This window comes from Mesoplodon mirus (genome assembly GCF_964341445.2).
Source record: "Mesoplodon mirus genome assembly, chromosome: 4".
In the NCBI taxonomy this organism is placed as follows: Eukaryota; Metazoa; Chordata; class Mammalia; order Artiodactyla; family Ziphiidae; genus Mesoplodon; species Mesoplodon mirus.
In genome coordinates, this window is record NC_138979.1 from 7,097,575 (window position 1) to 7,123,454 (window position 25,880).

The 25,880-nt window shown below is 48.6% G+C and overlaps 1 protein-coding gene across 1 annotated transcript in view; it reads left to right on the forward strand.

Annotated features, from left to right (window-relative positions):
* FAM171A1 (family with sequence similarity 171 member A1) overlaps positions 1 to 25,880 on the forward strand; it is a 129,027-nt gene that overhangs the window by 70,408 nt on the left and 32,739 nt on the right. The window contains exons 3-4 of the mRNA XM_082618463.1: positions 5,444 to 5,536; positions 23,858 to 24,016. Of these exons, the coding sequence (XP_082474589.1) occupies positions 5,444 to 5,536; positions 23,858 to 24,016 (252 nt within the window). The remainder of the gene's footprint in view (positions 1 to 5,443; positions 5,537 to 23,857; positions 24,017 to 25,880) is intronic.

Sequence of the window (25,880 nt, forward strand, 5' to 3'; positions counted from 1 at the left end):
TTTAATTCCAAGCGTTTTGGACTAGCTTGAAGATGCCTGGGTTCTAGGCCTGCCCGCCTCCAGCTCTGCCCACACGTGGGGGCCCATCACAGCTTTCTGAGCCCAAATCTCTAGTTTCTAAAACTAAATCAATTAGACCAAATAATTTTCAAGGACCCTCCCATGTCTTTCTTTTTCTCTGCTTGCCCTGTCAACATAACAAGATCCTCTTAACTAGAATCTAACAGAAAACGTGAGCAAAATTTAGACTGGTCTGCTGTGAAAAACAGAGTATACTGTTGTTTTCATGCATATTTTTGAAGGTGCACTTTTGGTATTCCAGGTAATTGAGTGAGGAGGAGAAAGAATTGGGAGCCTCTTCTAACATATTTTTAAGATTTGAAACTAAAAAATAATTTCTTTACTACATGTCCACACGTGGTTTTGTTTGCATACACGTTCTTATGTGATTTGGGAATAGATTTCTTTTCTCATCCTTGACAGTAGTTCCTGGAGGATGTGGGGTTTTTTTTCCCCCTTGCATGGAAGAGGGTACATATTGGGCACCAGGGAACCACAGCAAAAGGAGAGTACCCTTTACCTTTGGCAGCAGGTAGGAACAAATTTAGCTATATGACGTGTCATCCATCCACTAAAGACTGTGATTCCACATCTTAATTATTTCCACCTCTATAGCTCAGGCCTTTTGCAACAGTTCAGGGCTACTGCAGTGGCCTCTGGCCAGCTCAGTCTGACCCCTTCAAAACGCCCTTTACATTACTGACCATTAGTGTCTTAAAATGTATTTTAAATATATATTTATATTATTTTATAATATAATAATTTTACACATTTATATATTAGATATATGTATTTATATATGGATGTATATTTATACATCTCTCTATATATATATATGCAGGCAGACCTCGTCTTATTGAACTTCACTTGATTGCACTTTGCAGATATTGCATTTCTTGCAAATTGGAGGTTTGTGGCAACTCTACATTGAGCAAGTCCATTGGCGCCATTTTCCCAAGAGCATTTGCTCATCTAGTGTTTGTGTCACATTTTGGTAATTCTCCCAGTATTTCAAGTTTTTCATTATTATTATATTTGTTATGGTGATCTGTGATTTTCATGTTACTATTGCAAAAAGCTTACAACTCACTGAAGGCTCAGATGACGGTTAGCACTTTTTAGCAATAAAGTACTTTTAAATTAAGGTATATCTGTTGTTTTTTAGACATGATGCTATTGCACACTTAATAGACTACAGTATAATATAAACATGATGTCTGTATGCATTGGGAAACCAGAACATTGATGTGCCTTCCTTTATTGTGATACGCGCTTTATTGGGGTGGTCTAGAACTGAACCCGCAACATCTCCAAGGTGTGCCTGTATATATATCTGTCTAACTACGTTATATGTCTGCCTAAAGGCATTTGATGTCCTCAGGATCACGTTTAGACTAAACCGAACACAGGGACCTCCTCCCCAGCCGCTTCTCCCTACGTTTCTCACAGTCTGGTCACCCTGGGCAGTTTGTTATTCTCTGAAGGAATCTGGCGTTTTACCTGCTCTGTGCTTGTCTGCACTGTTGTTCCTTTACTGTTCTCTCTGCAAGCTTGTCTGCTATCCGTTAATGCCCAGTGTGGTTGTTCTCTGCGCTCAGAAGTGTTCCAGCCTCTCCCAGTTAGAGTTAGATGTTCCTTTCTGTCTACTTATCAAAAAACAAGACAGCAGTCAGCATCTCCTCTCTGATGGGTAATATACCATCTGCCTGCAGGTCTGAGGCGTCTCTGCCACCTCCCGCCCAGGAAGCCCTTGCAGGTGTCTCTACCACCCACATCTCATCATAGTCATTACAAGAAATCATCTTCTCTCGTATATGAAATAGGGTTTGCGGAAGAGTTTGCTGGAACAGATGTCTGATGTTTGGAAGCACCAAATGCTATAGGCAAGAAACGGTTCAAAACATCCTGTAGGGCTTCCCTGGTGGCGCAGTGGTTGAGAGTCCGCCTGCCGATGCAGGGGACGCGGTTTCGTGCCCCGGTCCGGGAAGATCCCACATGCCGCGGAGCGGCTGGGACCGTGAGCCATGGCCGCTGAGCCTGCGCGTCCGGAGCCTGTGCTCCACAACGGGAGAGGCCACAACTGTGAGAGGCCCGCGTATCGCCAAAAAAAAAAAATTCTGTAATGGTCACATGCATCTCGAGAGACCAATCACAGGTGATTCCAGCTCAGAGTCCCCCAAGCCACACAGCACAGAGGTTTTCAGGGCCAAGGAAATGCCTTCAGGCTCTGTGTGAGCTCTTGAAGGGAGTGGTGTGGTCCAGGTCTGTACCTAGAGAGGCGGGGAGGGCAAAGCCAAAGTCTGGAGGTGGGCTGCTCCCTACAGGCACCAGCAATCTGGTTCTTCTTTCCTGGCCATTAGGTGCCCTGTGCCCTTGGGTGCAGGGATCTCTGTTAAAGAAGCTGAAGTTTCCCTGGGATGTGCTTCTGCAGGATTTACCCAAGTCGGGCTTTCTCCCTTCAGTCCTGGCTCACACACAGGACCTGATCCTCCCTCCCCCAACTTGGTATAGATTTTTCTTCCAACTTTAAACCCCCGAGGTGAATTCTTTTTTTTTTCGTCTTGCTTTATTTATTTATTTATTTTTGAGATATAATGCATATCACCATACGATTCACCATTTTAAAGTGTATAATTCACAAGGTTGTGCAACCATCACCACTGTCTACTTCCAGAATATTTTCTTCACCTCCAAAAAAACCCTCATGCCTGTTAGGATTGACTCGCTGTTTCCCATTCCCCCAACCCCCAGCAACAACTGATCCCTCTGTTGCTATGGATTTGCCTGTTCCACATATTGCAGATGAATGGAATCCTCCAGTGTGTTGGCCTTTTGTGTCTGGCATCTTTCACTCAGCATGGTGTTTTCCGGGTCTGTCCATGTTGTAGCATGAATCAGTACTTTATTCCTTTTTATGGGTGAACAATATTCCGTTGTATGGATAGACCACGTTTCGTTTATCTGCCCATCAGATGATGGCTGTTGGCTCGTTTCCACTTTCTGGCTAGTATGACTGATGCTGCTCTGAACATTCGTGTACAGGTTTTTGCATGAACATATATTCTCAGTTCTCCTGGTTATATACCTGGGAGTGGAATTGCCGGGTCACATGGTGACTCTGTGTTTAATATTTGAAGGAACTGCTGGATTGTTTTCACAGCACCAAGGTACATCCTTATCTTTGTCATGGCACTTGCCACGTTCTGCTTGTCCTACAGCTATTGGTTGTGCGTCCAAGTCTCCTTCTAATGTAGAACCCTTGAGGACACAGACTGCCCCCAACATTGATCTGTTCCGCACGTCTAGCTCTGGGCCTTCTTGTACATATTGGCAGCTACATAAATGGAATAAATGTGTAAGGAGAAGGGTCATGTCCAAGGCCAGCCGCTCACTGGTCACCTCTGGCATTATCCAGAGCCAGTTGTGCTAAGTAATTGATTTTCTTAGCATTTGATATTTCTGGTTCCTAATATTATCCTTGAAAGTTACTTTACCTCTCTAGGCCTCACTTTCCTCCTCTTTAAACTTAGAGACTTAGGCTGGATGGAGTCCAAGAAGCCTTTGAATTTGAGTCCATGAAGCATAGCAGTCGAGGTCAGACTCCAGAGTTCAAATCCTGGCTCCAGTATTTACCAGCTGCGGGGTCTTGGACAAGTTAATTCCTTATCTATAAATCTGTTTCCTTACCTGTCAAATGGGCATGTTAAAAATACCATTTCATAAAGCTGTTTTGAGAGTTAAATAAATTACCAAAATGAAAGCACCTAGAATAATGTCTGACATGTTAGTGAGGGTTCAGTAATGTTAGTGATTGTTGTTATTCCATAATATGTTGATTTGTTTGTTTCTTAAAATTCATGATCTCCCCGGAAACATGTAGGCTTTGTGAATTTTTTAGTTGGAAGTCCAGGTACTTAAACAAGAATTTTAAAAAATAGCACAAGTTTTGTCATCTTATTAGTTCCCAGAGTAGGGAAGAAAGTTTGTTTTTATCATGAGGCACACAGTAATCTAAGCACATATTTTTAAAGTCTTTCTTAATGTTAATACCCAATGTTTTACATCCATGTAATGGGTACATTGTAACTTTTAATAGATTCCTAATGGGAGGAGGTTCAGATACTTTACTAACAGCTTCTAACGAATAAAAAATACATAGTTGACTATTGTAGGGCAAGCAGTTGTTCTACGAGAGATTGCAGGACTCTTTTGGCGTTTTGAAAGCCTTTTGCTAATAATACTTAAGGGAAAAACTGTTTCCTTTCTCCCTGTTTACAGTACTTCTGACACCCGATGGGTGGGGTTTTTCTCAAGCTAACCAGTTCTCCAACTCTCTGGACACTGACTGGGCGACCTGCAATTCAATTCAGTCCTGACAGTAACTATCCAGAGTTAGCTCAAATGCCACAGGTTAAGGGTTCAGTCCCACAGGACCAACTGCCACTTCAGACACAAGCCCCGGGTTGTCACCTGTACTTCTGACCAACCAGCTATAAATCAGAGGTTCTCGTGATCCCCTCCCTGGGTTCATTCACTATCATGGCTCACAGAACTCAGGAAAACAGTTACATTCACGGGTTTATTACAAAGGATATTATAGAGGATGCAGATACGCAGCCACATGAAGAGGTACAATAGGGTGAGATCCAGAAGGGTCCAGAAGGAGCTTCTGTCCCCGTGGAGTTGGGGTGTACCATCCTCCCAGCACACATATTTGTTCACCAGCTTGAAGTCCCCCAAAGCCCGTACCTTTGGGACTTTCATGGCAGCTTCATCAGTCATGGCAGGCGTGGTCAGTCATTAGCTCTCCACCCACTCTGTCCTCTCTGGAGGACGGCAGTGGGACTGAACGTTCCAAGATTCTCATCATGGCTTGATCTTTTTGGTGAGCAGCCCGCCTCCAGGAGCCCACCCGGAGTCTCCTCATCAGAGCAAAAGATACTCTGATCACTCAGGAAATTACAAGGGATTTAAGAGCCAGGAACCAGAGGCAGAGACCAAATATGTATTTATTATTATGCCACACTACGAAAAATCAATATTGTTGATTGAGTTGAAATCAGAGAATCCAAGGAATGCAGAGTACTTAAAAAACTGGAGTGGGGGGCTTCCCTGGTGGCGCAGTGGTTGAGAGTCCGCCTGCCGATGCAGGGGACGCAGGTTTGTGCCCCGGTCCGGGAAGATCCCACATGCCGTGGAGCGGCTGGGCCCGTGAGCCATGGCCGCTGAGCCTGCACGTCCGGAGCCTGTGCTCCGCAACGGGAGAGGCCACAACAGTGAGAGGCCCGCGTACTGCAAAAAAAAAAAAAAAAAAAAAAAAATCTGGAGTGGGCATTTTGATTTAAATGTTTGAATTCCCTCATATCCATCCTTGTTTCTGCAGTGTTTTCTTCACTGAGCCTGGGCCTGCTTCCAGAACGATCTGCTACTCTGATGGTGTATGAAGATGTTGTCCAAATAGTCTCAGGATTCCAAGGTATGTTTTTTTTTTTTTTTTTTTCTTTTTGCGGTATGCGGGCCTCTCACTGTTGTGGCCTCTCCCGTTGCGGAGCACAGGCTCCGGACGCGCAGGCCCAGCGGCCATGGCTCACGGGCCCAGCCGCTCCGCGGCATATGGGATCCTCCCGGACCGGGGCACGAACCCGTATCCCCTGCATCGGCAGGCGGACTCTCAACCACTGCGCCACCAGGGAGGCCCCCAAGGTATGTTTGATATTTAAAAAGAGAAGTGAAGGTAACTCTGGGGCCAACTCTGAAAATGTTGTGAGGGGTGACTTTTTTGTCAGGTAGTGATGGCCGTGAATGTGTCCACAGCTGGAAGTAACAATGCCTGTGGTCCCTACGATTGCACGACACATTGGCATTTTGGTGAAATGTCTCTTGGCTGTGGCCTTTTTTCTTCTCGGCCCAGCCTTTAAGTGCAGGAGAGGTAAGAGGGGCTCCACCCTCTGTTCACACCACATCTCTCTCTCCTCCGAAGGCGGGAATATTCATCCTGGGGTCAGAGTCCGGACCCTGTCTGCGCCTCACTGACCATTGGGCGGGGTCTCTCTGAAAAGGTTCATAAGCATTTGAGAGTATAGAGTTTCAGGTTTTTTTGGTTTTTTTTTTTTTTTTTGGCCACACCGCATGGCTTGTGGGGTCTTAGTTCCCAGAACAGGGAATCCCCCTTAGTTGCCCCCTGCAGTGGAAGCGCGGAGTCCTAACCACTGGACTCCCAGGGAATTCCCTAGAGTTTCAGTTTTGCAAGACAAAATGGTTCTAGAGATCTGCTGCACAACAATGTAAATACACTTCACACTAGTGCACTGTACACTTAAAACTGGTTAAGATGGTAAATTTAATGTTATGTGTTTTTTACAATTAAAAAAACCTCTTCCCTTACCAAAAAAAAAAGAAAAAAGAAAAGGTTCCTAGGTGTTCGAGTGTGGCCTTTTTCTCTCCCTTGTCCCTCATTTTTTTAATGCATCTCACGTGCACTGGTGTAGATGTGGCTTCATCCCTCTAACTTCTCTTTCAGAAAAGCTGGTACAGAAGGTTTGTGGAACTCGCCCTTTGGTTGCGGCTGGGGTTAGAACTGGGAATAAGGCCTGTGTCAAACCTTTTTTTGTACTGAGGTGATGGGCTTCTTTCATCTAAATCATGGGCCTTTTCCTGGCTTTTAAGGTTTCCTCAGATTCAGTTTTTGTTTACTGTATTCCTTTCTTTTAATACCATTTTACACCAGTCATTCTCTACCTGACCACATCCAGGTGCCATTTGCAAACGAGGTGACCTGATTTATTCCTTTTTTTATCGCGTAGCTGTGGGAACCTACAAGGAGGTTCACGTGCTGCTCTTAGAAGACGTATGTAGAGAGAAATAAGTAGCAGTGTCTGGGAGCATATGCGACTCAAGTTGGGAGGGAAAACAGGAACAGAGACACAGTAGTGTCACAGTAGTGAAAGCCCTAAGTTAGCATCTTTTTTTTCTCCTCCTAAGAGCAGAGCTAGGCCCGAGTCCTCAGCATCCTTTCATGTTAGAACCACACTGGGGCCTACTGGCCTTGGTACCTCCAATTTCAGCTAATTTTAGTTCGCTTTGCTATTGTCGTTTCACAACTGAAAGACAGTGGAAGAAAGTGAAAGATAATTTTTCTCCTCCCGTCTTACTGAGATATAATTGACATATACCTTTAACGACTTGAGATGTGTATACATGACACAGTGATCGCAACTGTAAGTCTACTTAACATCCTTCACCACACAGAGTTTTTTCTTGTGATGAGAACTTTTAAGATCTACTCCCGTAGCAGCTGTCAAATATACACTACAGAATTGTTAACTGTAGTCACCATGCTGTACGTTACATCCCCAGGACTTATTCATTTTATAACTGGAAGTTTGTGCCCTTCGACCACCTTTATCTGCTCTCATCACCTTCTGCCTCTGGTGACCACCAGTCTGTTCTGTTTCTGTGAGTTTGTTTGTTTTTAAGATTCCACTCATAGGTTGTTTGTTTTTAAGATTCCACTTATAGGTGAGATCATACAGGATTTGTCTTTTTCTCTCTGATTTATTTCAGTAAGCATGATAGCCTCCAGCTCCATCCATGTTGTCCCAAGTGGCAGGATTTCCTTCTTTTTTATGGCTGAATACAGTAAATCCCCTACATACGAACGAGTTCCATTCTGAGAGCACATTCTTTAGTCCAATTGTTCGTAAGTCCAACAGAGCTAGCCTAGGTACCCGACTAACACAACTGGCTATATAGTACTGTACTGTAATAGGTTTAGAATACTTTTCACACAAATAATACATTAAAAAAAACAAAAAATAAAGAAAACATTTAACATTTTACCGTACAGTCCCTTGAAAAGCCCAGTAGTACAGTACAACAGCTGTCGTCCAGGGGCTGGCATCGAGTGAACAGGCAAGAAGAGTAACTGACTGGAGGAGGGAGAGGAGGTGGGAGATGGTAGAGCTGAAGGATCGCAGCAATAGGAGACGGAGGGCCAGCTGCAACTTCACGCACGCCTGACGTTGATGAACACACGTTCGCATCTTTGAAAAGTTCGCAACTTGAAGGTTTGTAGGTAGGGGACTTACTGTAACATTCCATCGCGTATATATACGTGTGTGTGTGTGTGTGTGTGTGTGTGTGTGTGTGTACACACATTTCCTGTATCTATTCATACATCAGTGGAAACTTCAGTTGTTTCCATGTCTTGGCTTTTGTGAATAATGCTCCTGTCTTTGCCTGAATGAGTAACTTCTGACCCTGGGCGACCTCAGCCGCTCATGGCCACACCGGAACAAGTGGCTGGAGGAAACCTCACAGCTGCCTCCACTGGTTACACAGACCTCAAGGTGGGCATCAGCCCTGCAGGACCGAGGCCACTTCCTAGTTACTTGTTTTCTGACTCTCCGAGGTGGCTATTTCGTGCCCTGTCACTCCCACACTGCCGTCTTCTCCCACTCTGTAGTGGGCGAGTGTTCACTCGTGCATCCCCCTTAAATGCTCCCCTGAGCGTCCTGTGCTCCAGCCACTGCCCTGTTTCTCTGCTGTCCTTTGGGAAGGACTTTGCTCCCTCATCTCTGCTTTGTCTCCTCTTCAGCACACTCCGGTCCGGGTTCCTGCCTGAGCGCTTCGTCAGAGTGTCTTATGGCCCCCGTGCGGCCAGACCCAAGGTCACTTCTCTCTTCCTCTCCCGGGAGGTCCACACAACATTCAACCCCGACAGCTGGTCACTCTGTCTTGAGACTTTCTTCCTTTCGCTTCCACATCATGCCTTGCCTTTCTTTCCAGCTCTCGGTTACTTCCTCTCTGGACGCTCCCATGACTGTCCTGGGCCTCTGTTTCTTCTTCCCAGTGCTCTCCCTAGAGGAGCTCATAGACCCATGGCTTTCATGCGCCCTGGGCACTGATTCCTCCCAATCTCCCCCTAGAGGGAGGCCCTTATTTGACATCTTGACTTGGGCGTCTGGTAGGCATCTCAAACTCAGCAGAGACGCACGGAACTCTTGATGTTTTTTACCTTCCATCTCAGTGAACGGTGTACACACACCTACGCACCCAGCCAAGACTCTAGGACTCACCCTTGATTCTTCGCCCCACATCTGGTTCTCCTGCAGACCCTCTTCTCCATAGATGTTGCTGCCTTGTGAATCCAAGACACCACCATTGCCCCCAGAGAACTGCAGTGGGTTTCTCACTGGTTGCCCTGTGCCCACTCTTGCCAACCTGTAATCTAGTCTTCACAAAGTTACAGCGATCAGGTCGCCTTGCTTCCATTCTTCAGTGGTCTTCCCATTGTACTTGGAATAAAATCCCAATTCCTTACACTCAGGGCTGGACAGCCCCTGGCCCTGAGCCTCTGGTGGCTGCCACTGTTCCCTGGAAGGTCGCCACTGATGAGAAGGGGCGGAGATTGTATCTACACACAGAGTTTCCCACAGAGCATCTTCCCTGCACCCCTCCCCCCTTTGACTTCCCTTTCAGCCCCACAGTTCCCTTTGTCGAGCTCTTCTCCTTCACGGCCACCTTTGACGTGCACGGCACCCTCATGGGTCATCCCTTCCCGGTCCCCCTTCCCAGGAGCGGCACTAACCTTAGCAAGGTGTTTGTGACAAGGACTCAAACTGCAGCCCACAGGGTCCATTGTTATGGCCACACTTTACCCCATCGTGGTGTCAGACCTCCCCGTCGCCCCCTGCTCTGCTGCTCCCTGCCATCTGCCAGCCCTGATGCTGAATTGTCCCCTCCAGTGGCTCCGAGGGGGTTCACGAAGGACCTCGGTGCCCATGTCGTTTGCCCTCCGTAAGCAGTCACCTTCTGAACATGCAGTGGTCCTGATGACCTTCATCTCCCATGAGTCACACAGAGTTACAGCCAGCCTGGCCCTTTAACCCGAGTAATCCCACAGTGGTTATCCCTCGGTCTGCCCACACTTGCCTTCTTTTTTTTTTTTTTAAAGATTGATTGATTGATTGATTTGTTTGTTTGGGTGCACTGGGTCTTAGTTGCGGCAGGTGGGCTCCTTAGTTGTGGCTTGCCAGCTCCTTAGTTGCAGCATGTGGGCTCCTTAATTGCAGCAGGCAGGCTCCTCCTTAGTTGCAGCTCCAGGGCTCCTTAGTTGGGGCACGTGGGCTCCGTAGTTGCGGCAGGCAGGCTCCTTAGTTGCAGCATGCGAACTCCTAGTTGCGGCACATGTGTGGGATCTAGTTCCCTGACCAGGGATCGAACCCAGGCCCCCTGCATTGGGAATGCGGAGTCTTAGCCACTGTGCCACCGGGGAAGTCCCACACTTGCCTTCTTTCTGCTGCCCACGTGTTGCACATTTGTACTGCATGGCCCATGCCCTGATTCAGCCCTGGTCTCAGTCTCCACCCAAGCCACTGCAGTGGCCTCCAGCTAGTGTGCTGGTGTCCGCTCGCTGAGCTAACGTTGGCGCTGGACTTGAGAAGATCAACCAGTTGTCCCATCTCTTGTGTCTCCTCCCAGCACACCTTGCCCTGAGCTGCCCGAGTGATCTTCCTGGAGCAGAACCCTTTGCCCACAGAGTGAAATCCCGCCTCCTTACACAGCACGCCCCGGCCTCCTGACCTGGCCTCAGCCTCCCTCCTAAGGGCTCTTCTCCTCCATGTCTTGTGTTCTAGCCTAACTGAATTTCTTTTTCTATCTTCCATCTGAGATGTCCCATCCCATCTTACCAATCTTTCTTCAAATTCTCCTTGGACATCAAGACCCGCTTCAAGGCCACACCCTCCAGGAGGTCTTTTCTGTGTCTTCCCTGGAGACGAGATTCATGCTGGTGTCTTGCCTTTCACCTTCAGCTGCCAAGGGACTTATATCATGGGACCCCCCGACTCAGAGGGTTCACCAGTCCATAGTGTGGCCAGGGGCTGGGGCCCAGCTGGAGGAAAATAGCTGGAGCCATCAGTTCTTCTCTCTCTTCCTTTTACCAGGAACTAAGAACCCAGAAGAGATGAGACTCTCAGCTGACTGTGTGGTCATGAGATGCAGTTTGTCTGTAATCCCACCAGGTCATCTGCAAGCCCAGGTTCGAAGGGAACAGAACGTATGAGTCAGAAAAGGGAGCTAGTTGGTAGCAGGCCAGAGAGAAGCAGACCGGGATCTGTGGAGTCATGTTAATGGCACAGCATTCAGGTGAAATCCACAAACTCCTGCCACATGGTCCCAGAGCTGCCCTGAGCCCAGACCCAGGCGTTCCCGTGCCTTCCACGCCCCCCCACCCCGGCTCCAGCCTTGGATTCCACACGTCCTGTCTCCCTTATGCCCCCTCCTGTCCTTGTCAGTAACCAGGAGGATGGATTAAAACAGCCCTCCAGCTGGGGGTTCTGTATCTTACCACGATGCCCGCCCCTTCTGCCATATTTGGTAGCAATATCTTACCTCCTGGACTAAAACTGAAAAACCCGAAGAACAAGGAGCAGGTCATGTTCACCTTAGCATCCCCAGGGCCTGGCCCCATGCCCGCCTTAGGATCGGTACACAATGAGCAATTCACTGAAGGGTTGAGTAAATATTTAAAACTGTCCAAATCCCACCTTTCTTTGCACTTACTGTATAGATCACTCAAGCTTGGGTTAATTATTTTCTTTGTTGTGACTGCTAAGAGGACAGTTCACATGTACACACATGCACACAAACATACAGAGTGTTTGAATAACTGTCTCTCTCTAAGGAGCAGGAAGTATGGTCGTGTTATAAACCCAAGGATGTAAGACATTCATGGCAGTTTTCGTTATGGTAGTTTTTGTTATGGTTAATTTATTCAGTCTAGTGTATCACTTCCCTCCTGTATGTAACCGGAAACTGAGAACCATTTATTTCTCCCTTGCCAAAATCTCATTTACATTCCAGCTTTTTTAAATCGTCTACATTTTAATTTTTTAACTTACGCTTCTTTGTGAGTTTAATTATTGCTAGTTGTACTTTTCCTTGTCTCAGTAGAGTTGAGGCACGGCAGGAATAACACTGGGTGAATTTGTTTCACGTTTTCTTACCAGTTGGAAGGAGAGCCACGTGTAGACAATTTTTGGTCTTTGTAGTTCTGTTCCATAAAGTGAATACAGAACTGAATTTCTAAATAATATATCAAAATTTTAATCTCAAACTGGTCAAGTGTAGGTGCATTTATTATTTTTTTAATGGAGTCAGAGGAGAAAAAAATAAACTCTTGCCGATCAGAAATGTAAGTACTGTGAGACGTTTGAGTTTTTGTGTGTTGCTTGGATGTTACCGTGTGTCAGATGATCCCCCCAAGGAAATGGGGAGATAGTGTGATGACAGTTTTACAAAGCCTCACCCGTGTTATGTGCATAGTTTTGGGTGATGCCCCGTGGTTTGGTTTTACGTGACACTGAAGCAAAAGATTTGAAAGCACGAAGGTCACTGGGTGAGAGAGGTGGAGACAGGAAAGGCGGGGGTGTTCTCTATGGGAAGATGTTTAATGCTTCAGGTGAAGTTTTTGTTTTGAAATGTTTACAACCAAATAAAATAGAATAAGCTCATGGTTAATGAGAGTTTTCCTTGAAGAATAAAAAGACTACTCACTTGTTTTCCTCTCTCTAGGTATGGTATCTATTTAAATTCTGACCATACACACCCTAAAACTATTCCCATCAGACGAGGTGGGATTATGTGCAGTGCCTTCAGACACACACACACACACACAGAGTAAATGCATGTTTCCAATGGAACTGGCCTTAGCATTCGATTTCATTTGAAAAGTGAGGAAAGTGATTGCGTTATCATTGTTGACACTATTTTTTTTTTGCGGTACGCGGGACTCTCACTGTTGTGGCCTCTCCCGTCGCGGAGCACAGGCTCCGGACGCGCAGGCTCAGCGGCCACGGCTCACGGGCCCAGCCGCTCCGCGGCATGTGGGATCTTCCCAGACCAGGGCACGAACCCGTGTCCCCTGCATTGGCAGGCGGACTCTCAACCACTGCGCCACGAGGGAAGCCCTGTTGACACTATTTTATATAGAAAGCCTGGAGCAGTCTTATGACAACAGTGTGGCGAAGGGGAAGGACCGACACAGTCATTGATTAACTGCGTATAGGGATCTTTCCCCACAGAGGCTGGGTCTAAAAGTATGCTCGTCATCACAGAATGCTTGCAAATTGCTTTTACATTTTTTTAACCTTTTTTTTATTGAAGTATAGTTGATTTACAATGTTCTATTAGTTTCGCATGCACAACGTAGTGATATTTTTATATATGATACTGCACTTAAAGTTATTATAAAATATTGGTCATATTCCGTATGCGGTATCTTATATCCTGTACCTTATTTCTTTTATACCTAGCAGTTTATACCTCTTAATCCCCTCCCCCTGTCTTGCCCCTCTCCCCAATGGAAACCATTAGTTTGTTCTCTGTATCTATGAGTCTGTTTCTGTTTTGTTATAGTCATTCATTTGTTTTATTTTTTAGATTCCACATATAAGTGAAAACATACAGTATTTGTCTGTCTCACTTCATTAAGTTTAATACCCTCTCAGTCCATCCATGTTGCTGCAGATGGCATTATTTTGTTCTGTTTTATGGCTGAGTAGTATTCCACTGTGTACAGGTACCACATCTTCTTTATCCATTCCTCTGTTGATGGACACTTAGGTTGCTTCCATATCTTGGCTACTGTAAATAATGTTGCTATGAACATTGGGGTGCATGTGTCTTTTTGAATTAGTGTTTTCATTCCATTTTCTTTGGATATATACCCAGGAGTAGAATTGCTGGATCATATGATAGTGCAAATGGCTTTTAAACTTTGCAGTGAGATCATAGGAGAGTGGAAAGAGAGAACACTTGTCAATTGTTTTTGTTTTTGTTTTTTTTTTGTGGTACGCGGGCCTCTCACTGCTGTGGCCTCTCCCGTTGCGGAGCACAGGCTCCGGACGCGCAGGCTCAGCGGCCATGGCTCACGGGCCCAGCTGCTCCGCGGCACGTGGGATCCTCCCGGACCGGGGCACGAACCCGTGTCCCCTGCATTGGCAGGCGGACTCTCAACCACTGCGCCACCAGGGAAGCCCTGTCAATTGTTTTATAAGGATCATTATCTTTGAGAGTTTTTTGTACTTTGCTGAGGAACTGAAAGCTTTCAAGGAGGTGTTTGATGGTGACTCCAAAATGTAACCTCACAATGATAAACCATAAGATAGGAGTTGTTGCTCTACTGGCGGCTCTCTCAGACCTTCACGCTGTCTTGGGAGAAACAGCATGTTGTCGACTCAGAATGTGATGACGGTAAATAAGAAAGTACCATAAAGATGCCCCGGGCTGCTTGTGGCTGCACTGTCATCAGGCCAGCTGGCACCACCCAAACCAGCAGTGTCCATCCTGCTGGGCCTCTTTGCTGCTCTCTTTACGGTCCCCAGGACAGTCCCCTTTCTGTTCCCCAGGCAGTGCTGTCAGACTCTCCCACGCTCTGCACACACTCCCGACCTGCGTGCCCTCCTCTTAGCCAAGACCTTTATGATGGTTCCAGGGAACACAGAGGCCATCGGGGAAGGCTGCCTTCTGTGGCCTGCTTTTCTGCATCCCCTTCTAAGGGGACATTGTGACATGTCTCCCCGTGGCTCCTCTCTCACCAGGAGCCTCTTCACATCACGGTCCATCCCTCGTCTAATCTCCTCCCCTCCCACCTCCCTCTGTTGGTCCTGAATCTTCCATCTTTCTCCTCTGGTTCTTTCTCAGCTCCCAGAATTATGAAGCCTGCCCTTCCAAGGAAACCCATCTTCATCCCTATTCCCCATTTCCTTTCCCACTCAAACTTCGGAGCCGTCTGCCCTCGAGAATTTTCTTTAGGGATTTCTCATGCTGAGTTCACGGACACTGAGCTGCCAGCTCTGGTGGCCTCTTCCAGGGCCTCGTCCTCCCTGCGTCCCCGAGCTGGGGTCCTTCCTCCTGCACTTCCCCTCCCTCCTGGGCTCCTGTTTACTGCTTCCCCGTCTCCTCCCTGGTTCTCCCTTCCCCACCTCACCCACGTTCCAAAAGTGGCTTTCAGCTCCAGCCACCTCCTCTGTTTTCTTCCCCGAGGCCACTGTCTTTATTTGGAACTACATCATTTCTCACCGAACATCTCACAAGAGGCTGGCCGATGCTCTGACTCTAGGATTTCTCTACCCACAGCCACCCCCAACTCTGCTATCAGAATTGGGTAAAAACGAACACGATTCCTTCATTCCCGTCCCAAGAACCCCCGGAGACTCTCTCCCCTGCAGGTCGCCTCAAGTTCAGACCCCTGACCGGGGTGCACCAGGCCCTTCACGAGACTCCCCCTCTGTCTGGAGCCCATGCAGCCTGCACAGGGCTCACGGGGAGGCCTTGGCCTCTAGCCACGGTCCAGGTGTCTGTCACCCCTGGAATTTCTCTCCTGGGTGGTTGATGGTTCTCTGCTGAAGCGTCTCCTGTACTTTTTGGGCATAACCCTCTATTTTGGCATCAAAACACTATGGTGATTCAGCCATTGCCATGACTACCTTCTCTACCCTGGAGTTCCAGGATGTCAGGACTTTCATCCTCTTCCCCATCATGTATCCTGTGCCCCGGGGCAGAGGAGACTGTCCGTGTCGTCTGGGTCATTCTGAGGACGCTCAGAGTATCTTGTGGAATCCTCTCAGTCAGGGGCAGTTTTCCCCCAGGGGCATCTGGCAATGTCACAGCTCGGGAGCCACTCCTGGCATCTAGTGGGTAGATGCCACAATGCACAGGACAGCCCCTGTCCCCCAGCAAAGAAGTGCCTTTGTGGCCCAAAATGTTAATAGTGCTGAGAATGAGGGATGGTGACCTAGTCAGAATTGAGACAGACCATAACTAGGACCCAGTGAGTTGCCCGGAATAACTCATCTTTACATTTAATCTTATAAGCATTCCCAGAACGTGGTGCCATGGGTTTCACAGAACACCTGCTCTTAAGGAGCTGCCATCTAAACGGGGAGAGGCGATGGGAAATCATTGCTGATCCTGCACCTGGTATGTACCAGGAGGCAGTGTGAGACATCGTATCAATGCATGTATGTTCATTTTTCTTTTATCTTTATTTTTTATTTTATTTTATTTTTTTTTGCGTTACGCGGGCCTCTCAGTGTTGTGGCCTCTCCCGTTGCGGAGCACAAGCTCCGGACGCGCAGGCTCAGCGGCCATGGCTCACGGGCCCAGCCGCTCCACGGCATGTGGGATCTTCCCGGACCGGGGCACGAACCCGTGTCCCCTGCGTCGGCAGGCGGACTCTCAACCACTGCACCACCAGGGAAGCCCCCTGCATGTGTGTTCTGAGCTAACATCCTAGCAGCCACATCATGAGACAGGCGTGGGCCACACCCACTTTAAAGATAAAGAACTCAAACCCCAAAGTCACTCAGCTCACAGGTGGCAGAGGAAAGATAGAAACAGAGAGATATATCCAGTGATGCTCCTGCCCATGTTCTCTTCTCATGGCGCCTCTGGTTAGGGAGATGCTCAAATACACAAATAAATATAATACCAGGCACAGGAAGATGGGTTCTGTAAGAGAGATACAAGTAGAGTTTAGAGCTTGGGGTGGGATCCAGAAAGGCCACACAGGAGAGGTGGCATTGGAGGTTCACCTTGGATGACAGGTAGGATCTGCAAATAGAGACAACGCAGAGAAGCTCCAGATGCGGGGAAGAACATGAGCTCGTGCGCAGAAGCAGAGCTGCGTGGGCCAGAGGATGAGGGCCATGGGCAGCGACAGCAGAGCATCTGTTCTGATGTGGGCAGGTGTGCTAGGAAGGGATGCAGAGGTCGGAATTCAAAGAATTCATTTCTGCCTCGTGCAAACAGAATGACTGTGGGCCTCTCGGGGCCTCAGTTTCCTACCCTGTAAAGAGAGGAGAGAGCTCCTTCTTCACGGGATTGTTGTAGTTTTTTTTTTTTTAATTTTTATTGGAGTATAGTTGATTTACAATGTGTTAGTTTCAGGTGTACAGTAAAGTGAATCAGTCATATATATATACATATATATATATATATATATATATATATATATATATATATATCTCCACTCTTTTTTAGATTATTTTCCCATATAGGCCCTTACAGAGTATTGAGTAGAGTTCCCTGTACTATACAGTAGGTCCTTATTAGTTACCTATTTTATATACAGTAGTGTGTATACGTCAATCCCAATCTCCCAATTTATCCCTCCCCCCTTATCCCCTAGTAGCCATAAGTTTGTTTTCTACATCTGTGACTCTGTTTCTGTTTTGTAAACAAGTTCCTTTGTACCCTTTAGATTCCACACATAAGCGGTATCATAGGATATTTGTCTTCCTCTGTCTGACTTACTTCACTCAGTATGACAATCTCTAGGTCCACCCCTGTCACTGCAAATGGCTGCATTATTTTGTCCTTTTTTATGGCTGAGTAATATTCCATTGTGTACATGTACCACACCTTCTTTATCCTGTTGTAGATTATTAAGTGAAATAATGTGTATGTAAGATCTTTGTAAATTCTCAAGTGCTGAACTACACCTCCCACGAGAGAAGTGGAGCCGCAGTTCGGGTCTGTGTTGGTCTGTGATTGTTGCCTCTGTTGTTCATTTGGGAAGCGGTGGATCCTTTGAAGGTTTCTGGGTGGGGAAAGGCGGTGATGAGAGTGGAACTGGAGAACCATCAGTAGATGAGGCGGGAAAGGGGTGAGGCTGAAGCACAGGGCAAGTTAGGAGACTTTTGTGATAGTTGAGGGGGTCACGTCACAGCGTAGTGTACGGTGGAGGCAGGACGGAGGGAAAAGAAGATGCTAGAAACGTTGATAAGGGAAGATTGGGCCGTCCTGGCACTTGAGCGACGAAAAGCGGTGGTGGCAACCTGGAGTCAAACACAGGTGTCGGGGGAGCGGGTCTTCGTTAAGTACGAGAGAAGGCAGTGATGACGTCACAATCGAGTCGCGGTGCAGAGGAGGCGCCGGGAACGCACGCGTGGAGCCCCCGGCAGGGCCGGAAGGTAGCTGGTGAGGCTCCAGCAGGCAGGAGAGCCAGGCAAGTCAGGAGACAGTCAGGAACAGCAGAGGCGACTGTGGTGAGCCTTCGGGAGCTGTCGCATCCGAAGTAGGAGGAGAAACAAGCACTCGGAGAGGAAAAAGCCGGCTCCTCTGGGGAGAGCGGAGGGCAGCACCGTGACCCCGCGCGGGGGCGGGGAACAGCGCTCATCATTGTGAGTAGCTGGAGGCAGGAAGGCGAGCCAGGGTCACGGGTTTGCAGATTATACAGTCGTCAGGTGACATTTCCAAGGGCGGCGTGTGTGTGTGTGGAGGGGGGGTGAAAGCCACGTCCCTGGGCGTTGGGGGGAAAGAGAGGAGGCTTACGGGGGTAACAGCGAAAGTGGTGTCTTGCTGTGGTTTTTTATGTGTTGGTTGGGGAGGAAAAGCTTCTGGAGAGAGGTTTTTGACGAAGGCAAGAATAGTGGATCGAGTCACGTCTTGCAATAAAACAAGCAAAAGTTACGAAACTCGGGTTGATCTTGGGGGAGGGGAGGGCAGGGGCAGAAGAGGCAGCAGAGAAGAGGGAAAAAAGATTTTGAAATGCAGCCGGAGGGGGCTTCCCTGGTGGTGCAGGGGACACGGGTTCGAGCCCTGGTCCGGGAAGATCCCACATGCCATGGAGCAACTAAGCCCGTGTGCCACAACTACTGAGCCTGCGCTGTAGAGCCTGTGAGCCACAACTACTGAGCCCACGTGCCTAGAGCCCGTGCTCCCCAAGAGAAGCCACCGCAATGAGAAGCCCGCCCTGGTGTTTTCAGTAGAGTTGGGTCTGAGCATTTGGGGGATAATGGTGGAGCCCCAAGGAGGATGGAGGATGACACAGCTGCTGTGGGGAGTGTGGAGGAGAGGCATCTACAGAAGAGGGACAGGCCCATCCCCCTCCATCCTCCCCTCCCCACCCAGTCAGGTCCCCCTCCTGAAATGTGTGGGAACTCAGCAGCTTTAATCCATAAACTTAGGCTTAAGAGCATAACCACCCCCCAACCTGCCACGTACCCACTTTAGATCGTATTTACGCTGAGGCTCAGAGTACTTTGACCCTTACACTCCTCAGACGTTTCTTGGGGCATTTCATCAGGCAGAGCCTGTGCTCCTGTGTTCGATCCCCCAGGGGCATCAGGGTGTGCCGGTCACAGCGTGTGTCAAAGCAGCTGGACCGGCCACACCCTCTTCGAGTAAACCTGCCTCAGCATCGCCCCTCTGTGCCCCCCACTCCTCCAGAAGTCGGGGACAGACACGATGTCTGGTCAGGGAGCGAGTTCTTCTGTACAGAAAAGGGAAGGGGGGCAGGAGGGGAAGAGGAGTGGGGAGAGGTGCGTCTCCCACGGAAACGCATGGTGTGCCAGGGAGAGACAGAGGCAGAGACATGCACACAGAGACAAAAAGGCAGAGAGAGAAGCACGCACAGGGGCAGAGAGAAATAGACACAAACACAGAGACAGACAGAAAGACACCGAACTGCGATGATATGTGATATCACTTATATGTGGAATCTAAAAAAATAATACAAATGAATCTATTTACAAAACAGAAATAGACTCACAGACATAGAAAACTCATGGTTACCAAAGGGGAAAGAGCAGGGGAGGGGGTAAGGGATAATTTAGGGGATTAACAGATAAACACTACTATATATAAAATAGATAAGCAGCAAGGACCTACTGTATAACACAGGGAATAATATTCAATATCTTGTAATCTATAATGGAAAATAATCTGAAAAAATATATGTATAACTGAATGAACGACTTTGCTGTTCACCTGAAACTAACACAATATTGTAAATCAATTATACTTCAACTAAAAACAATGAGGAACTGGGACCTCCCTGGTGGTCCAGTGGTTAAGAATCCATCTTGCGGGCTTCCCTGGTGGCGCAAGTGGTTGAGAGTCCGCCTGCCGATGCAGGGGACTACGGGTTCGTGCCCCAGTCTGGGAAGATCCCACATGCCGCGGAGCGGCTGCGCCCGTGAGCCATGGCCGCTGAGCCTGCGCGTCCGGAGCCTGTGCGCCGCAACGGGAGAGGCCACAACAGTGAGAAGCCCGCGTACCGCCAAAAAAAAAAAAAAAAAAAAAAAAGAATCCATCTTGCAACACAGGGGACGCCAGTTTGATCCCTGGTCGGGGAACTAAGATCCCTCATGCCACGGGGCAACTAAGCCTGGGCGCCACAACTGCTGAGGCTGCATGCCTCAACTACTGAGGCTGCATGCCTCAACTAGAGAGCTCACGCGCCGCAACCACTGAGCCTGCACAGGCTTCAGAGCGCCACAACTAGAGAGAAGGCTGCGCGCTGCAACGAAAGATCCCACGTGCCGCAACTAAGGCCCGATGCAGCCAATAAACAAATAAATAAATGAGAAGAACTAAAACCTAACATCTATCAATAGAGTAAAAAACATTAAAAAAAAAAATGAGAGGACTTCCCTGGTGGTGCAGTGGTTGAGAGTCCGCCTGCCGATGCAGGGGACACGGGTTTGTGCCCCGGTCCGGGAAGATCCCACATGCCGCAGAGCGGCTGGGCCCGTGAGCCATGGCCACTGAGCCTGCGCGTCCGGAGCCTGTGCTCCGCAACGGGAGAGGCCACAACAGTGAGAGGCCCGCGTACCGCAAAAAAAAAAAAAAAAAAAAATGAGGAACCAATGCCAAAAGTAGCCACCTCTTTAAAATCTCCCTCAATCTGAAAGGGATACTATTTTAAATTGAATTTAAGGAGGACTTCTTTAAACTTCAATTTATTAAAAGTTAAAATCAGAAAAAAAAAAAGAATGGGAATGAGACGCCCACTGGCCCGAGAGCTGGGAACAGCCTTGGTTGTGTCCGGGTCCCAGGCCAGTCCCCGCAAGGCCTGGCTGGGCTAGTGTCCTGGCGCTCAGCTAGACTCCCCTTCATCTTTCAGCAACGTCCCCTTTTCCTTGGTCCAGGATGTGTGGGTTCTGTTCCTTTCAGCCAAAGGGGCCTTCACGGTGACTTCAGCCTGCCCATCTCACGGGGCCTGGAGGGGCACACAGGACCCACGGTGTTCTGGGGTAACCCGCCTGGCCCCTGCCTTCTGCCTTGACCCTTGTGAGGACAAGCCCCTCTTTGCGCCGTCACGCTGCAGACACACCCTTCTGGCCTTCCTAGTAGCGAGTTCCCCGATTCCCAGTGCGTGAAACCCAGGCAGCAGCAGCATTGTTTCGGCTGAAGAATGGTGAGAAGAGGAAACAAATCGCAGGACATTCACTAGCATTGAAAGAAAATGATAACAGGAGCAGAGAATGTTGTCCCGTAGTTGGGGGTGAGGAGGTGGACGAGAAAGGGTTCGCTTGGACCTTCCGTCTCTGAGGGCAGCTCGGAGAAGAAGGAAAGAGGCAGACAGCACGTGCGGGAAGCGGGCTGGGGGAAAAGGGGTCGGGTGAGGCACGATGCCCCGGGCCGGCATGGAGAACGCCCCACCCGCTGGGAGCATGAGGCATCCGAGCCCTGCGCAGACCGAGGAGGTGACAGCAGGAGGACATTGCTGTCATGTGAAATCAGAGGACAAGGAGAGCAGACTCACAAGAGCTGGAAGTGAAAAGATTCAGCTGTGTGGATGCCAGTGCATCACCATAGCTTTGTTTTAGGGACCAACAAAGGGCATTGATGGTCTAGAACAGGACCGATGTCCATGTGCACTTAGCTTCGGGTAGGACTGTTGTGAGTCTGGGCACCTGGCTCCCATGGGATCTAAAGCTGGGCCAGTGTTGATGGAGAACCAGTCATCTGAGAAATGCAGCCAGTGATTTTCAGGTGCCGTCATGACCAGCTTGGTCATACATGGTCAAGGCAGCCCACCCCGTAAGTCTGTGTTGGTGGTGAGTCCATTTTGTGGGCTCCCCTGTCAGAAGAGCCTTGGATTAGTTGATTCTTGGAGCTCCAGAACTCCGTTATTCTAGAACACTGCTTTTTTTTTTTTTTTTTTGCAGTTTACAGGATCTTAGTGCCCTGACCCAGGATTGAACCCGGGCCCTCGGCAGTGAAAGCGCAGAGTCCAAACCACTGGACCTTCAGAGAATTCCCCTGGAACACTTCTTGATAGGCTTATTCCTCCCTTAAAAGTTTCTTTTTTTAAAAAAAAAGTTATTTATTTATTAATATTTTCGGTTGCACTGGGTCTTAGTTGCAGCAAGCAGGCTCCTTAGTTGTGGCACACGGGCTCCCCAGTTGCGACATGCAGACTCCTAATTGTGGCATGCATGTGGGATCTAGTTCCCTGGCCAGGGATCGAACCCGGGCCCCCTGCATTGGGAGCGCGGAGTCTTAACCGCTATGCCACTAGGGAAGTCCCCTTTAAAAGGTTCTGATCCAGGGTGAAGAGGGACCTTGCTGTAGACATAAAGACCATGAACTCTGGGCAGGGCTGTTGTGTCAGGACATCCGTGGGTGGGGAAGAGGAAGCCCCCAGCCGACCACAGGGAAACATGGTATCCCTCAAGCCTGGGGTGGGATATATGATGACCAGAACATCAGGGCAGACCACCACGTTTGAGGAACCACTTTATTTATTTTTTTAATTAATTAATTTGTTTTTGGCTGTGTTGGGTCTTTGTTGCTGCGTGCGGGCTTTCTCTAGGTGCGGAGAGCAGGGGCTACTCTTCGTTGCAGTGCCCAGGCTTCTCACTGCGGTGGCTTCTCTTGTTGCGGAGCGTGGGCTCTAGGCACACGGGCTTCAGTAGTTGTGGCACACGGGCTCAGCAGTTGTGGCTCACAGGCTCTAGAGCTCAGGCTCAGTAGTTGTGGCGCACGGGCTTAGTTGCTCCATGACATGTGGGATCTTCCTGGAGCAGGGCTCGAACCTGTGTCCCCTGCATTGGCAGGCAGATTCTTAACCACTGCACCACCAGGGAAGTCCAAGGAACCACTTTATTTTAACCCAGAGAGATGCGTACTTCCATCAGGGAATGCTCCAACTCCCATCTCTATTCATTTTTGTCTTCACGATGTTTTTGCTGGGTGTGTGCAAACTGATATAGCACATCTGCGTCTTGTGACCCTCGCTACAGCAATAGATAAAAACGAGTTCAGGTTTTACAGTCAAAATAAGATCTGGAGCAAAGTCAAACTGCGGATGGTGTCACAGGTAACTGTGTAACAGGGTCACTGGCTCAACCCATCCTGCACAGAGTTGAGTTTGCTGAAAAGAGCAGTTCTCACATCCTTTCAAGAGGCTCATCACAGAATCTGTAACATGATCCGTCGCGAGTCAGATGGAATGCCAAAAGGCAGCTTCCGCCGAAGGGAAAGGACTCACTACTGTGGGTTCTTACTTGCAGTTCTTGTCCAGCTGCTCATCTGTTGCCCTGTTCTGCTTCAGCTTGGTCTGTGCGCTTAGACCAGATTTTACCAGGAACACTAAGGACGTGTCTGTAACGGTGTCAAAGGGTCTCTCCTGCCTTGTTTGTATCAAGAGATTAATTGTCATCTACTCATTTCACTTACGTGGACTTTTTCCCAGAACGCTACCCCTACCCATAGGCGAAGGCTGGGCAGTGAAAAGACTGCTCACGAATAGAGCTTTTTGTGAAAAAGCTAAATAACATCCTGTGTCAAAGCAAACGTGACAATGGGCTATTATTTCTCTCCCCATAATAACATGCTGTCACATCTTTGTGGCCGCGTGAACGGGCGATGTGAGGGGATGGAGAGAGGAGTGGAGACGGGGCAGCCACGCTGAAACCTTAGGGCAGCTTTTCCGGGGTTTGCATTTTCTGGAAACAGAAACAGCCCCTCCGAGAGGTAACTCCAGGGTTCATTTCCGCAGGTGCCCGGCCGCAGCCTCGCGTGCATTTCCAGAGGAGAGCTCTGCGGCTGCCCGAGAACACCAGCTACAGTGACCTGACAGCCTTTCTCACGGCCGCCGGCTCCCCCTCGGAGGTGGACGGCTTTCCTTATTTGCGGGGTTTAGATGGAAACGGAACAGGTAACTCAAGGCTTGTTTCTTTCCAGCCGGGGAGTCTGCGTTTGCATCTTTCTATGTGTTTGTATCTTTATAAGTGGGAGAACCCAACCCCAGGTGCAGAAAGGCAGATCTGTCGTCTACAAGTTCAAGGGCACTGAAAGTGTCATTTGAGGACCTCAGCCTGCGCCACTTTCACGAGCTTGTCTCCCTGAGCCTCTCTCTTGGTACCAGTTGCCTGAGCTCTCCGTTGGCCAACGAAGTATATTTAATTCCCAGAAGTTCTTTTAATTGAATTTTTTAAAGTGTCTGATCAGAGTTAGAGGTTTTCTGTCCCCCTGTTCTCAGCCTCGCCCCACTTGCCCCTGGAACGTGTATTTGGTAGAGCAGCCTGCCCAGCTGTGTGGAGATGCACTGTCCCCCCCACCCCCGCCCCGGGCACGTGCCACAGCTGGGAGGGGCGGGGGTGGCCCTGGGCCTGATTCCCAGAGGAGCACACCATGCCCCCGCCCACCAGTACAGGGAGCATTTGGGGGCAGGGAGCCTCTGGGCTCCACCGGCTGAGTCCATTCAGCCTTTTCTCACGATCTCCCTTTCTCTGAGTTTGCCCTCTCTTTGCCTTCCCCTCTGCGAAGAGTGGTGAGGCTTCATACTTGACTTTGAAACATATCCTGGAAGCCCTCTAAGTCTGCTCGGTCATTCTCACCCTAGGCCAGCAGGACACACACTGCTCAAAGGTCACAGAAACTAAAAGCCACCAGCCAGAAAATAGGTAATCGTTCCTTACCAGTGAAAGACCGCCCTTACCTCCGTTCCCGGCCAACAGAGCTCGGTGCTGACGTGGTCCCCGGTCCTCCTTTTGGTGAATGGATGGTGGCCGAGTCTCAAGCCCTGAATCATTTTCCTGTCTCCCTCTCTTCTTTTCCCCAACACTTTACACGGGTCACAACATAAACTTGAAAACCAAAGGCTGTTCTGGGTTAAATCCCGCTAGGTGAGTACGTTAGTGCATTTCCCAGGGACGCTTTGATTGAATTTCACTTAATTGTCCAGTGCTTTACAGAAACTGATCGTTCTGCAAAAGCTTTTTATACCTGCCACATCTGATCCGTTTTGTAGAGTGTTAATAAATGTCTGGTTACAGATCAAGCTCACGTGGTGATTTGTAACCTGCTTTTCTTCCCTCTGCGATACCCGTTTAGAGAAACGTTTCTTCCTTGAATTTTTGCGTGATGATGATGCAATGAATATGTCAGTCACTGACCACCAGAAAAGTGGCATGGTGGTCATCTTAAGTGCATATTATTGGGAAGAAAAAAGTTGACTTTTCATTTAAATGGACAGGCCTGGGAGCAAAGTAGTGTTTCTGGAAACAGGATGACCCGAGGCCATCATGAAACCTCCATTCAGCCTTCATCATAAAACCCCGAGTTGGAAGAACAACCTCGTTCCTTGGAGCTCATTCAGTTTTTCTCTGTGCCCCAATTCCAAGAGCTCTTGAATAAATTATGAAATCTGAGACGATGGTAAGGTGGAGAAGACATAGGACTATTGATTTTAGAGGAGTTTATTTTAAAATCACTCTCTTATTTCAGAGGGAAGAGAGAAGGTCTTTGGAAGGTTATATTCAATTTGTTTTCCACTGAAATAACTGGCCAGTTGACCTAGGAAGAATCAGACCTCCTGCCAGGGAAGGGTAGCGTGGTGTCTGCCTAGCACCCCAGCAGCCCATCAACTAGGGATTCTCTTCTGCCCCACGTTGGCCTCCCGTTTCATAAACCACATCTAACAGATTTCAGCTTAGTGTGAGAGCCTGGACCACACAAACCCGTGTGAGGTGACAGGTTATCACTAGAATTCAGCAAAATAAACAGGGGCCACAAATGCG